General features: G+C 43.7%; 1 protein-coding gene across 6 annotated transcripts in view; it reads left to right on the top strand.

Annotated features, from left to right (window-relative positions):
* LOC138973212 (cell surface glycoprotein 1-like) overlaps nucleotides 1-12693 on the top strand; it is a 49804-nt gene extending 37111 nt beyond the window's left edge. For all 6 annotated transcript variants that reach the window (XM_070345924.1, XM_070345925.1, XM_070345926.1 and 3 more), the window contains 3 exons: nucleotides 151-585; nucleotides 936-1124; nucleotides 12491-12693. In XM_070345924.1, the coding sequence (XP_070202025.1) occupies nucleotides 151-585; nucleotides 936-1124; nucleotides 12491-12534 (668 nt within the window). In that variant the 3' untranslated portion in view covers nucleotides 12535-12693. The remainder of the gene's footprint in view (nucleotides 1-150; nucleotides 586-935; nucleotides 1125-12490) is intronic.
* The last annotated feature ends 2001 nt before the right edge of the window (nucleotides 12694-14694 follow it).

Raw genomic sequence — 14694 nt, 5'->3', positions numbered from 1 at the left:
CTTAGTGTTAGGGTATTGAGATAACTTAGAGAACTGAGTGTTAGGGTATGGGGATAACAACTTAGGGAACTGAGGTGACTGAACACTAGATACGCCTGAGACAGAAATGTGACGAAGCTTGACTCACACCATTTCACCGCCCACCAACAGATCTCCACAGCCCGTACGCGATGGTGTCGGACCTGCAGGACAACTACTCACGCGGGTCCACGCCTGCTCCCGACCGGGAGCCCCCGCCCCCCATCAACGTCAATGTCAGCGTACAGGTGGAGTCTGCCTTCGACTCCAACGTCTTCATGGACGAGGTGAAGAGACACATCACTTACGCCATGGACGAGGTGAGGATGAGCCAGATCGAGGCCCTGAAGGAGCTGAAGGAGTCGGCCACCATCATCCCTATGATGATCGAGCCGGCCTACAAGGACCACAGAAAGGACTCCCTGGACCTTTACTGCGGCGGCCATAGAGCTGACCGCCTTGCCGAGAAGGAGCAGGAGAGGGTGCGGGAGAGGGAGTGGGAGAGGGAGTGGGAGAGGGAGCGGGAGAGGGAGCGGGAGAGACAGAGACAGGAAGCCGAGCATGCAGGTAATAAAACAAGAAAAAGTATGAAGATTTGTTTATTGTTTTCTTGCACTTTTTCATCTGAGCTCACGGCGATGTTCAACAACACACACACAAAGACGGATAGACGGACGGACAGACACACAGACACACAGAGACAGACAAACAGACAGACATGCACACACTGAAATACAGCTAGAAAGTAAAATACAGTCACCACTATTCGTAAACATTAAGGATTAAAAACATTCGCGGAAAAACTATAGATACACATAATAAAAGCTACTGGTTTAGGAATTAAACTTAAAAGAAGTTGCTGTTTCAAAGAAATAGGTTTTGAGGACACATTTGAAATAAGGAAGTGTTATTTCTAGGTGGGGAAGGTCGCCCGGTGGATGACAAGCAAGAAGGGTCAGGGGAGCCGGAGAGCTTAGCAATAGAGGCACCACCCGAGCCGGAGGCACCACCCGAGCCGGAGCCCCCGAAGAAGGTGCTCGTGTCTAACCCTAGGGATCCTGACCTGTACCCTAGGAGGCCGTCAGAAGAGGACATCACAAAAAAAGGTGGGTGTCAATTGTTTGGAAATCCCAGTTTTTGACTCACCTGAATATTCAGAATTAAATTAATGAGGTGTGTCCGGTCGACGGTCGGCCCGGTCACTGTAGATGGAAAATAATAACGTTGACGTTTTCTTGGACGTTATTGAAGCTACAGGGTTGAAACTGTGCATTCATCTAAGGTTCCCGTCCAGACATACTTCAAGTCTGATTGACCTTCGTCAAATTTCAAGTTTATGAAGGGGGGCGAGTTCGGATCAAAAGATGTTGTTGAAACCAGAGTTTTGAAACGTTACATAGTTCCAAAGTTTGTCGACCTCCCAATATTTCCCAAGTCTGTTTTCTGCCAATAGTGTGACTGAAAAAGGGTTTGGCCTCAGCTGAGTGCAGTTAGGTTTTCTGCTAAGCTGTGAATAAATTCCAGAGCATGTCTGTTAAACAGCAACTCACCCAATGGATATCAGACTTGACATTTAAAATCTAAGAAACAGAACACCATGTTTCTTTTGTCCTCACATACGTATATATTTTTACATGTGCATATTTTTACAGTCAGCAGAGATGTGTTTTGAAACGGGTTATACTGGTGTAACAAATGGGAACGCTTGATATGAACGACTCAAAAACTTGGATCAGAGAATGTTCTTACAATGAATTACAATTTAAATTTCTGCAACTTAAATTACATTTAAAGACGTTAGGTAGTATTGTACGGTCCTGAGTTTGCCTGCATAATGAAATGTTCTGCGAGAATTCAAATCACACATCACTTTTTTTTCATAAACACGATCGGAAAATATCATGGACAAATTCGAAGTACTCAAGCAGGTTTTGTTCTGGTATGGATCAGGCTAGTTTCTAAGGTGATTCAAAAAAACCGATGCTACCACCCGCTATAATAATCATTTTTAAATTTGACGTTTTTTGGTTCTTGAGGAGTTCATTTTGCATTAGTGTATGTCGTTTTCATTCCTCCTATTGACTGTATTATGCAGGCAAACCAAGGGCAGTATTTCTGTTCCTGTGTCTTATTGCCAAATCTGGCGCCAGATCTTTCTTTTTTTTTAGTTTCAATATTCATATTAGTCAGACTCAACGATTTTATCAGTTAGAGTACGATTTACCGTTTCAAGTCGTATAACAAGCCTTCTGAGGCTGCCTTGTTGAAACCAGCGCAAGGTTTGGGGATAGTGAAACTTCATTTGGCGTCTTGTTTTGTGCGTGGAGAAATCTTGCAGAACATTTTCTTTGCTGACAAAGAAATGCAGGCAAACCAGGACCTGTGTGACTGGTCCTTTAGAAAGCCGTCTTCACTTCGTTGCAGAAGGATCATGGAGCCGTCCGAGACATCTGCAAGCAGGCAACATAGGCTGTAGACTGGAAGAAGCCATAATGGATTCCGTAGCGGGTCCTACTTCACGATCGTCATCTCCTGCACGCTGCTCACATGAGCTGACAAAGATGGAATCGACTACTCCGAGTGCTGTGAATGATTTGACTGTCAAACTTTGCAACAATTGCTGCGATCAAGTTGCATACAATAATGTCTTGGGTTTCGGTGGTTTGGAACGGTCAAGGTTCTGTTGTCTCTGGCATCACTGGCGCAGTAAGGCAGAGAATGTGTCAGCTGAGCAGCTGCACACACGGTTAGGTAAACACAGGCACTGTGTGAAAAAGACCTTTACCTTCGTTGACAACCTGGTCAACACTGGCTGCTCTTCACTCATCACTAAAGAAACAATGTGTGCCAACTTTGGTCATAACGCTTCAGAGATGTGTAAGGCGTACGTGACAAGAGTCTGCCCCAATTGGCTAAAACTCTCACCAGAGTCCCCCACATCACTTTGCTTTGTGTCCCAGAAAAATGTGCAGCTGCAAGTGTGTTGTAACTGTGGAAGACCTATTCACTCAAAGGTTGAGCGTGGCGAAAAAATTAAGGAGGAACCCATGCATGGCTTGGCTCAAGTGTTCCTGAATAATCGGAGCTGTTTAGGCGTGGTCGTGGAACACACAGAACGTTCGGAAAATGAGACAAGGAAATACTGCGATAATTTGGATATTAAATCAAAAGAAAAAGGAAGAGAGAAGTTTCCATTTAGAGAGAATAATTTACAGGGGTCTTGTCTTCCAACAGACCTTACGGAACCAGCAATGACGCTGGGAGAGAACAAGTCTGACAGATATTATTGGGAGTTTGAAGCCAATCCAAATCTAACACCATCATTAGTCACTCTTCTGACATCTATTGGGGACGAGGACTCCTCAGGTCTTTGTGTTGCAGATGTTTTGGCTGAACAGGTGGTGTGTTTAATACAAAGTCAGAACGATGAGATATACAAAATACCGTCACCGCCGAGTGTCATGGTTACCGATGGTGTGGCTTCGGAACATAGTGGAAAAAGTGCCCAGCAAGAGGACAAACTGATTCGAGCTAAACCAGTCTCGGAGAATGAATATGATGTAACTTACGAAGGTTCACAGCATCAGGTGTTTCAAACAGTCAGCAGCGCAGAAGAGCTTACAAGAATATATGAACTAGGTGTTACTTCTTGCTCGCGAGTAGAAACTTCACCTTCATCGTTCTCTGACCACAACCTGCCAGTGTTGGGAACAAGGAATAATTCCACGAGAGAAAAAGGTGTTGAAGAGAAATCCTTCCAGGCGACACAAGAAGTTGATACTGTTCAAGTGGAATCCGATGTAGCACTGAACCTGCTGGCATGCAGCGATCAGTCAGACGTGGCAATAGCAACCGGTCAAGTATGCATTCTCGGCCGGGGTAAAAAACACCTTTCATTTACAGTAGAACAAGCTTTTCGTGAAATCGGATTACAGGTAGACTGTGGTTCAAATATCGAGCAGGATACCAGAGAAGGACGTCAACAAGACGAATGTCAGACAGAACATCGATCTGAGCCCCCAGAGCACACATGTGAAATGTCTGCAAACCCGCATCCACCCTGGTACACGACGGAGATTGGTCCTGAACAGGATTTGTCCAAAATGGACAGTACTTCCCTGAGCAGTAGAGCAATGAAGGAGGAAAAGGATGCGAGATATTCGGAACTCATCTGTCAGAGCGAGGAAATAGTTTGTATTGGGAATGTCCTGGATAGTGATCCAAACACAGGTGATGGGGTTTGTGCCAAGGAAGAAGACAAAGCTGACAAAACGTTAGATGTGTCTAAAATCCAACTTGAATTTCAAAGCGACCCTGTGTTGGTAGATACGCACCTTGAAAGCCAGACGAGTCAACCATTCTGCGAGGAAGAAAAAAGTCTGTATGAAAAAACCTCTTCGGAATTTTCATCTGAACCTGCACTGAAGGAACCTGTCAAGTCGGAAGAACAATCACCGAGGACACCAGAACTAACTGATACACAATGCAAATCTGATGATGTATTATGCTATGCTATTGAGCAAACAACTTTTTCAGTTGGCATTTCAGAATACAATGCAGCAGAGCGTCCAAAAAATGAACACTTCGTAGATCAACCAGTCAGAAAAGCGCCTGGATGCAAGGATGCTCTGGAAAATCAAGAGAATATTTCATATCAGCAACATGCTAGTTTGGCAGTGACTAATCAGCAAGAAAATCTTTCCACAACATTGTACATTCCGAATCATTCTTCAGAAGACAGTTGGAAAGAACTCTTGAATAGTCAGGACACTGCAATCACAGCTGCCAATCATGACCCGTCTTATAACGAAGAATGGATTCAGTTAGCGGGTGAGCAGTCATCTGCTGATCATGTTTGTTTAGGAGACTGGTCCTGTAAGGTAGGACAAGTAGTCGACGTGTTGACAGATCCAGTCGATGGTTCACAAAATGTGGATGATGACTATCAGCTCAAGCATGGGGATAGTTCAGCAGATCTTGCACAACAAATTACTGTGGGGAACTGCTCTGAAGACGGAACAATGAAAGTGTCAGAAATAGGTCCAGGCTTCGGTCACGATGGACACAGCCAAAGAACAATAGGCAGCAAGCAAAACGGCGTAGGCATGGAAGATGGTCAGATGGACAATTGTTCACAAGAAACAGCGTTAAAAGCACAAGAGCTGTCAGATGCTGACATTGGACTAGTAAGTGTAGAATGCGATGATCTGAATCAATGTGATGAGATCAGATCCCATGTCGATCCAATACTGGAGAAAGCGACAAAGATCTCATCACATGAAAGCCCCTGTTTAGACGAGGGTGTAGAAAGCTCCACTGCTGAACCAAAATTCGGTAAACCAGCATCAGTCAGGATAAAAACGATGTCGGAAGAAATTACTGAGGAGTTTTCTTCTGACTCTGCCTCAAACAGACCTGACACGTCTGAATCACCAATACATGGAAACTGTGCTTCGGGCGGTTTTAAAAGAGCGATGGATCGCAGAAGATCAGCAGGTAAAGTTTCACAAGAGAATGTTACCCTCAGACAATATTCTCTTCCAGAACTGACCGGGACTTCCAATAGATTCAATCAGTACAACAGAAGAGGAAGTGATAAAAGGTCCAGAAGAGTGAGGAACAAAGAGAAAGAACTAGCTTTTCTGATGCCTTTCTGGGAGCCACAGGATTCTGTCGCCTTTGTCGAGGACATCTTATTGGATGTCGTACAAAATGTGCTTAGTATTATTGAAGAAGATCCTACTGAAATGACCCCGGAGGCAAAAGATGGAGACAGCTGTGTAGTAGAGCAGTCGATAGAGCTCCAACTGCCCGTGTCAGAGTCCAGGATAAACTCCTGTAACAGGTGGTCGTCTTCTGATGCTGACTTTTATCCGGTGGACAAAATAGTAGACGACAGGGTCATGGCAGAGGATGCAGCCGCTTCCACAGGAAAGGAAGAACAGGAGGATATTTCTGTGATCATTTTACAAGCACAGATGGCCCTAGGTCTCTCAGGAATAGCAACACCACAGGAAACACACTCAGTAGAATACCTTCTACGCCAGCAGGTTGACAGGACCAGCCTACCAGAGCACACACCACTGGAAACTAATGAATCATTGGAACATTTGTGTGAGGGAAACGATAAAGCAGTCTTTGAAAGATGCAATAACACATCATTTGAAGTTTCTGCAGTCAATATTGTGGAGGGAGAAGGAGAAAGAATACCGAGACAAAAGAGCAGCGCAGAACCATCATCTCTCGTGGATGAATGGAGGAAAGAAACTGGACAAACAGAATTTGACCCTGAGTATTACGATCGTATTGTTCACAACCCGGCATCAAATGAAAGGAGCATCCAAGCTTTCTCATCTGGAGAGCTAGAAAAGCTGTACATGCAAGGCAACTGGATATCGGGATATTCAAACAGTGATCTTTTCCAGCAAATGTCTAAGGACGATACCGCGAGAATAGAAGTAAAATCAACACGAGCTGATTCCCGTTCATGTACTTCATTGAAAAATGTTAGTGAGGGGATCAAAAGAGCTGACTTGCAAGAGTGCAGCAGCACACCCCTTGGATCTTGCGCACATAATTCTGCAGGTAACAACATAGAGAAAAAAAGAGAAAGACAGAAGAGCAATGAAAAACCGTCTTTTGTCTTGGACAAATGGACAAATAAAACTGCACAAAGAGAATGCGCCCCAGAGTATTGCAAACAGGTATCGAACGAGAATAGTGTCCAAGCTTTCTCGTCAGGAGAGCTAGAAACGTTGTACATGCAAGGCAGTTGGATATCAGGATATTCAGACAGTAACCTTTTCGAGCAAGTGTCCCAGGAGAAGACTGAGAGAACAAACATAAAGTCCCCAGGAACTGATGATCGTCTGCCTACCTCTCTGAGACTCCTCGAGCCCTTTAGTGAAACACATAGTGAGCCCCTATTCAGCGCTAGTGATACGAACGTCATCATAACCCGAAAGAAGACGGTAAGCAAAAACGCCTCAGTACATCACATTGATTCTCGTCTGACGAAAGTAACCAGATTTTCCACATGGTTGCTCAAATCACAGCCAACACTCAAACTCTCCACACAAAGTCTTATTTGTTCAGAAATAGCTACAGATTTGCAGGTTGAGCTTGCAAAAGGAAACACAGAGAATCACACTCTCGCACCGTCTTGGTGTTCTGATACATCAGTTGAAAGGGAAGTGTGTCCCCTGGTAAAGTCAAGGAGCAACATGAATTTCCAAAACAATAGCACTCAGGACTCAGAGTTAGACCATTTGCTAGAACGCCAGGATGCACTCGTAGACATGAAAACAGCTGTTGAGAAGTCTTCTCAGAGAGAATTGGCACACCTAAACTCCCAGTCATCTTCAAGCAACACTACACCAGCTGAACCTGGCGGAGCAACAACTCCAAATGCTGCTTACAAGACTACTGGAATTGAAGCACACAAAAACAGTTTGATGGTAGATGAAATTGGAACCTACCCTCAGGCATATCAACCAATGGACAGTTCACTTCGCTCTTTTCTTGAAATCAGAAATACTACTTCTCTTCTGGAAAAATCTCTGACAACGCTTTTTGATGAGCGCAGCCCTGATTTTCTACCATACTCACAGAGTCAAATATCCAATGGTGGTAGACCCACAGACCACAGTCGCTCTTTTCCCAAGCAAGGAATATCAGGGCCTGGAGTGAAGGACCCCGAAAAGGTTTGTTCTCCTGGAACTACTGAGTTGCCCAACACTAGTTTCAGGCGCTCTCGTTCTAAAAGCTTATCTCCTCTTCTTTGGCTGTCTCCAGAGCTCAAGTTCAGGCGTCAAAGACGGCTGTCCAGAAGCCTAGGTCGAATGTCAAGTCAGACCCAAAATCCGTCAAGAAGTGTGTCTCCGCAGTCAGACGACTCTGCTTCGTCTGACGGTAGCCAGGATGGCAGAAACACCGACAAGCAAAGTATGTCTTCCAGCAAAATCAGAACGCCAGGTGTTCACTACTTTGGACTAATACTTGAAGGAGAGGATGCCCTTTCTAATTCCTCCTCATGCACAATCATCAGCGTCTTTTCGTCGCCAGATATATCACCAGAAAGACGTGGGAACCATGAAGTACGAATTACCTCTAGTGATGATCTGGGATTGGAGGAGGAGCATCGGCGTTGGCAAGAAATTCTGGAGTTGGACCATTTCCTCCATCTCGAGAGGGCTTTATTTGAAGAGGAGGAAAGACAGCAGCAGCAACAGAACGTTGCTCAAGTCATGCTGCTCAGTTCTGACAACCGCGGCAGCATGCAAATGCCCCTGTCTTTGCGAATGGAATCAATCCCAGAAGAAGATGAATGGAATTCGGACCTACATAGCTCAAAAGAAGACAGCTCTGGCTCAACCACTAAGCTGCTTAGAGGTCTGTATAATAGAAACTGGGTTAACCAACCCTCTGGTTCTTTTCTTGATCAACCCTTCACGAAAAGAAAAGACCTAGCTGAAGAGTTCTACAGTTTTGACGATACAGAATCCCTGTTGCCGAGCTCCATACCAAGAAAAGTTTCCCAAATGACAGACTTAGATGCCACAATCTATGACAGATCGTTGCATCGACCCCGTGGCAAGGTGTCGTCTGCCATGCACCACAGCTATGACACATCTACTGGCACAATTGCTGATCCCATGGTTCTGCATTCTGCGCCCAGTGTGGTCGGCCAGTTCATGTATCATGTGTGGTCTCAAGGACCTTGTAACAGACTTCAAGACTTGGAGCAGAGCAAACCTGCCAATGAACAGCAAATTACGAACCTTCATGCAGCGGACAAATGTTCTGAAAAACAGAGTGATACAGGAATTAGCTACCTCCCCGTTATAGGAAATGTTGCAAAAATGTATCCAGTGCCAAAGCCTCGTCGGTCTGTGCATGGAAAAGATTCGTCTTCTGAAAGTGCAAGAGACTATTCCTTATTACCGAGATCACTTCTTACTCAAGAAGTACCAACTGCTAAGAAACGAAAGACTTTTCCAAAGAAAAATGACACGCCCCCGAAAGACGACTTTACGATCTTAGAATTAAAGCAAATGACAGGAACAAGTTGCAAACAAAGTGCTGAGTCGCCACAAGTTTCAAGTGAAAGCCCAGAGAGAACAAACGTGTTTGACACAACACAAAAGAGTCAAGCTCATCTCGAAGAGAAGGATACAATAGTCCAGGAAAGAGATACACAAGATGATGTGTCACCAAGGAGAACTTCGTCACAGTATATAAAATCCCGTCAGGCATTACCTGTGGCATCTGCAAAAACAAACTTTAAGAGAGCATGTGAAAGCATTCAAGAGGTACCACCAAACGAAATAAGAGAAACCAGTTCATGTCTTTCAAGTTCTGGTAAATCAATGTTAACGATGAAAAGAAACTTAAAACCACCAGTAATAAGAAGAGCACGTACTCCCAAAGAAAGTGTACGTTCAGGATATGTTTTGAAACGAAAATCTTCTCCCGCAATAGCTGCCAGCAAAGCAGAGTCCAAGTCGAACTGCAATTTGAAGGAAAACGTAAGCAGCAAAGAAAAGAAAGACAAAAAGCATTTGCCCACAGAGCGACGTCTAACTGAGAATTCGGCAGACGTTAACGTGAAACGTTATGATAAAACAGAACCTTGTGTCACCTCCACTATTACTAACCTTGAGAATTTATCAAGTGTGTCGGCGTTGACCTCCTACTCTCCAGATTCTTGTCCGGAACCACATGACTCTGTAAATGCAGAGATGAGCACCACTGCGCAAGTGTACAGTCGTACTGAATCTCACACACTGCACAACGACAGAGCTAAAGATGTGACAGAGTTGCCACACAAGGATACTGGTTCAGACAAACCCCTTCCAGTGAAGATAGTTAACCCAGCTACGTGGGAAAGGGTGACTTGCAACAGCGGCTCCTCCTCCGCGAGCAAACCTAACAGTCGTGTCGGCCCAGTTTCCTTACCAAGAGTATCTTCGACTAAGGCGGCAACCCTCCATACTGGAAAGGCTAGGTCAAAGAGAAGTTGTGTGACTGCAACAAGTGAACACGGAAATAAAGTCAGTGATCCGACACAATCTACGGGAAAGCAACCGATCAAAAACGTGGGTTGCAAAATAGAGGCTGTTCGTCATGCAGAAGACAAGCATGGCAGCAAGAAAATGACTCGTGCATCAAGTGCGTCTTCTCTCTCGGACGACGAGAGTTTACACACAATGACACTACACAGTAAAATTTTGCAATTATTTGCTATGGTGTTCAACTCTGATGGAAGCAGCCAAAATTCGACGGATTCTTTGGGGAAAGAACCAAAAAGCGTCCTGAATACCGACCCCAACAAACCGTGTTGTGAGGAGCCTGACAGTCAGAGCACTTATAGAACGGGGCCCGAAAGTCAGCAAGCACGTGAAGAGAGTGGAGCATCTGGCGCCGATAAGAAACACCCCAGGAAATCTCCTGGCGATATTATTGATCCGCAAATCGTTGAAAACGACTCTTCAGTACGAGTTGGTGCCAAAACTGCCCACAGAAAGAGAAAATCCCTTCCTCGCAAAAGCTTCCGAAGAAACAAATCCGATCCAAACCTCGGGTCCACCTCGAGCAGTGAGAGCATTCCGTTACGCCATGGCCGTTCCGCTCCAGAACGTCCTGGCTTTCAAATTGAGCAACACAAGGAGAGCAAACGTGGAGCCAGGTCAGGCCTCAAGAAGACGTCAGCTCCTGCCAGCACCGCATCCTCTTCCAGCTCTCTCACAAGCAGCTCGTCATCATCTTCATCCGGTCAGACATCCAGACTTCAAACAGCCAACGACCCTGATAGTTCCGACACCTGTTCACCTGCACTGCCTACCCTGAACCCTGTCAAACCACTGCCTAAATCGCCTGTCACAAGCGGCAGTCAACCCGGAGGGAATCCCAAGGGAGGCAAATCTTCGCGGGCTGTGTCTTCGAGTTCGGCGACCTCAACGAACGTCACAGAAACAAGCTCTGATTAGACGAGTCCTGTGACATGTGGTGGAAAAACGGCAAGAGTTGAATCTTCAAAGGCCCCGCGATCTTAAAATGCCACTGAAGAAAAGAAGGCCCAGTTCATTTCACGACTTGAAAAGGAATAAAAGGAAAAAATGCGGCGAAATTTCCAGCATATAAATCAACTGTCAAGTGAATTGGGACAGCAAGTAAAACTTAGTTTGAATCCAAAGGTTATTTGCTTCAATGCCCAGTTAGTATCCAGATGGTCAGTCGACGTTTGCTGTACATGAAGTACAATTCATTTACAAGCTGTTGTTATAATCAAATCATGTATTTATCTATTCAGCTATTTTAAATGCAGTTTGTTTCCCTCAGAATGAGTGTTGCTGTACTATAATTGCACGTTTGTGAACAGCCTTGATGCTGAAAGTAATGCAATACCTGCTTAGTGTGTGAAGGAGTGTTTTTGTGTGTTTTTTCCATCAGTTTATTTGGTGCTTTTACTGGCCTTTAAAAATTTACTATACATTATACATTTTATAAGTCTTACCTGTTTTCTAAAATCTTATTTCGTGAAGACTTTAAGGCAGTGATGGCAGAACCTGAAACAATACTGAAGGGACAGATATGTCTACCTTTGTTACAAAAGGCGAATAAAGTCATGGAGTTTTGTTCGTGCGTTCGTGTGTGTGTAAGTGTTCATGCGTATGGCTCGGTGCGTGCTTGTATGTGTGTGTGTGTGTGTACGTGTGTGTGTGTGTGTGTGTGTGTGTGTGTGTGAGAGAGAGAGAGAGAGAGAGAGAGAGAGAGAGAATATGTGTGTTCAATACAATTTATGGATAAAACTGTGCACTTTCTTCTTCGACCGTCTTTTTATGTGATCCTGTTTAGTATGCGTGTGATTGCACTACATTTTCAAGTTGTAATAAGGGCATCTGTTTTATTAGGGAAGTTAGGGTTTCTAGAATAGAATGCCTAGTATAATTGATTTCAGTCTTTAGTCATTCTGGTACTCCTATTTTCGTTTTGTTTTATGTTATATTGCAATGCTTCCAGCGTTTGTTAGGACCCAATAACTGCATTCAGAATTGAAGCATCGCTATGCGAAAGTCTTATCTCGCAGGAGCTTCAATCAAAGTGCCTGGTCAAAACACCGTCTCGTACAACCTTGTTCTAATAAATGGTTATTCAGTAGGGAGTACTTCGATCGACTGGCCAATGACATGATCTTTGATACAAGCTCCTGTGCATGCCCTACTTTTTGTAAAACGTTACTTTTCCATAGATATAGACAAAGCGTAAGAGTGCACGTGTCTTTGTGTCCGTGTGCGCACGTCGGGCCTACATGTGTGTGTGTGTGTGTGTGTGTGTGTGTGTGTGTGTGTGTGTGTAAGTGCGTGCGTGCGTGATTTCTCATCATGTAGTATTTTTACCATCTCAGATTTGACCAAAAAAAGTAACATTTCACTTTGACGTCATTCTAATTACCCGTATTTGTCTTTTTCAGGTATTTTATTTACAAATTCCGCTGCAATGCTGTGCGACTACTAAAGTAAGGCTGCACTCGTGTACCGAAACAGACGAGCATTTCAAGTAAATCTTAATGAAAATGAAAATGTAATTTTTAATGAACAGAGGCGTTTGATTTGGAAATAGAAGCAGGTGACAGTACTGGCGAAGAAAAGAAATAAATAAACGGAAGGAGAATTTGGTGCTTTTCATTTGCTTTTTGAACAAAAATAATGTGTTGTTGCTCTCTCACCTCCACACACACACACACGCACGTACGCACGCAAACACACACACACACACACACACACACGCTCTGTCTTTTCCCTGTCTCAAGCAGTTTAACACATTCGCGAACAAATAATGTTCATAGTTGTGTGAGCGTTTATTGACAAAATGGTGAAAGAGAGACCATACAATATATATGATTATTATGATACTTGCACAACAGTTTCGCGCAAGGAAAGGTATCGCGTTAGGCGCTCTGCATTACTGCCTTTGCGGTCACTGGTCTTCTGACGTCATCATGGTGGCATGTCAGTTTAATCATATCGTCACACATTTCACTTTCAAACAGAACATAGAAATCCGGCGATAAACGCGCGTCATTAATAAATTAATCTACACAATTATTCGTAACGCATTTTTACGGGCAGGTTTGCGGATATTCAGGGGAAACACTCGCAAACACACAAGCGCACATTTGCAAAAACTCCGCACAAGAACGCAGGTATATGCCTAGCAATGTATGAAATAGCATTGATTGCACACTTCAGTCCAATGTTGAATTAGCATCAACAGAGAATACAATACATTATCAGTATAACAATATGGCCGGGTGCCTCCAATTCATCACAAGCAATGCGATTAGAGAAAGTCTGAACGTTTGGGATTCTTTCCAGGAAATATTGAAAACCAGGTCAAGTATCAGAGACACGTCTTGCATGAACTCAATTTACACTCACACTTTGTACTGATTATACAATGTGTGAACCAGTAAACAACAGACAATTGTTTTAAATAACAATGATATAGTCAACCATGACAGAACCACACTGGCCATGTGTGACAAAGAATTGAACGCGTTCTTGTTAGTTCTGTTCATTGCAAGAAACAGCAATCACAATTCAACGACATACACATTTTACAGCAAAACAAATATACAGATGTCTGCTCGCACTGTACATAGATGTTCCGTGGTACAGTTGCATTTTCACACTTGGTGTCAAAGCACACCATTTCTGTGAAAATAACTCTCTTGTTGATAGACAAGAGATTTTGTCGATTAGACCATTGCAACCGTCGTTAATGTCGCTTGTAACTGGGGTACGGATTAATCATCCTGTCTTTCTTTCTTTATTTATTTGGTGTTTCACGTCGTTATCAACCACGAAGGTTATATCGCGACGGGGAAAGGGGGGAGATGGGATAGAGCCACTTGTCAATTGTTTCTTGTTCACAAAAGCACTAATCAAAAATTTGCTCCAGGGGCTTGCAACGTAGTACAATGTTTTACCTTACTGGGAGAATGCAAGTTTCCAGTACAAAGGACTTAACATTTCTTACATACTGCTTGACTAAAATCTTTACAAAAATTGACTATATTCTATACAAGAAACACTTAACAAGGGTAAAAAGAGAAACAGAATCCGTTAGTCGCCTCTTACGACATGCTGGGGAGCATCGGGTAAATTCTTCCCCCTAACCCGCGGGGGGTATTAATCATCCTGCTAAAATTGCCGTTTTAATATGTGTTAACAAAAGTGGATCAAAATAGAAGTGCTCAACTACCATTACTATCAGTCGACACGCGGTGATACATATGCCCTTTGACCGGGCTTTTCTTTGGGGTATCCAGTACTAAAAATAAAATACGGGATTCTGGGAAAGCTGTTCAAGGGCACTTATGCAACTATATTCGATTTTCAAAACACGACTCAAAACCTTTGGAATAAATAAAAATAAAATAAAATACAAGAATAAAGAGTTCAGAAAAGAAGAATAACAAGTTGAAAATTTGAGAGAAAAAAGTTTTACAAAATTGTTGCTATTTACGGGACTCGAACTCGAGACAGCCGGAACAGGGGGCAAACATACTACCACAGAGCCAACCCGGCTCACGACTCCAAGGCGTGAACTTAGAAAGTTGAATGCAAACACATTACACGTGTATTCTCGAGCATGTGTCAACTCGTCGGTTTC

The sequence above is a fragment of the Littorina saxatilis genome, linkage group LG8, assembly GCF_037325665.1.
Source record: "Littorina saxatilis isolate snail1 linkage group LG8, US_GU_Lsax_2.0, whole genome shotgun sequence".
Taxonomy (NCBI): Eukaryota; Metazoa; Mollusca; class Gastropoda; order Littorinimorpha; family Littorinidae; genus Littorina; species Littorina saxatilis.
This window is presented reverse-complemented; position numbering and strand designations above follow the sequence as displayed.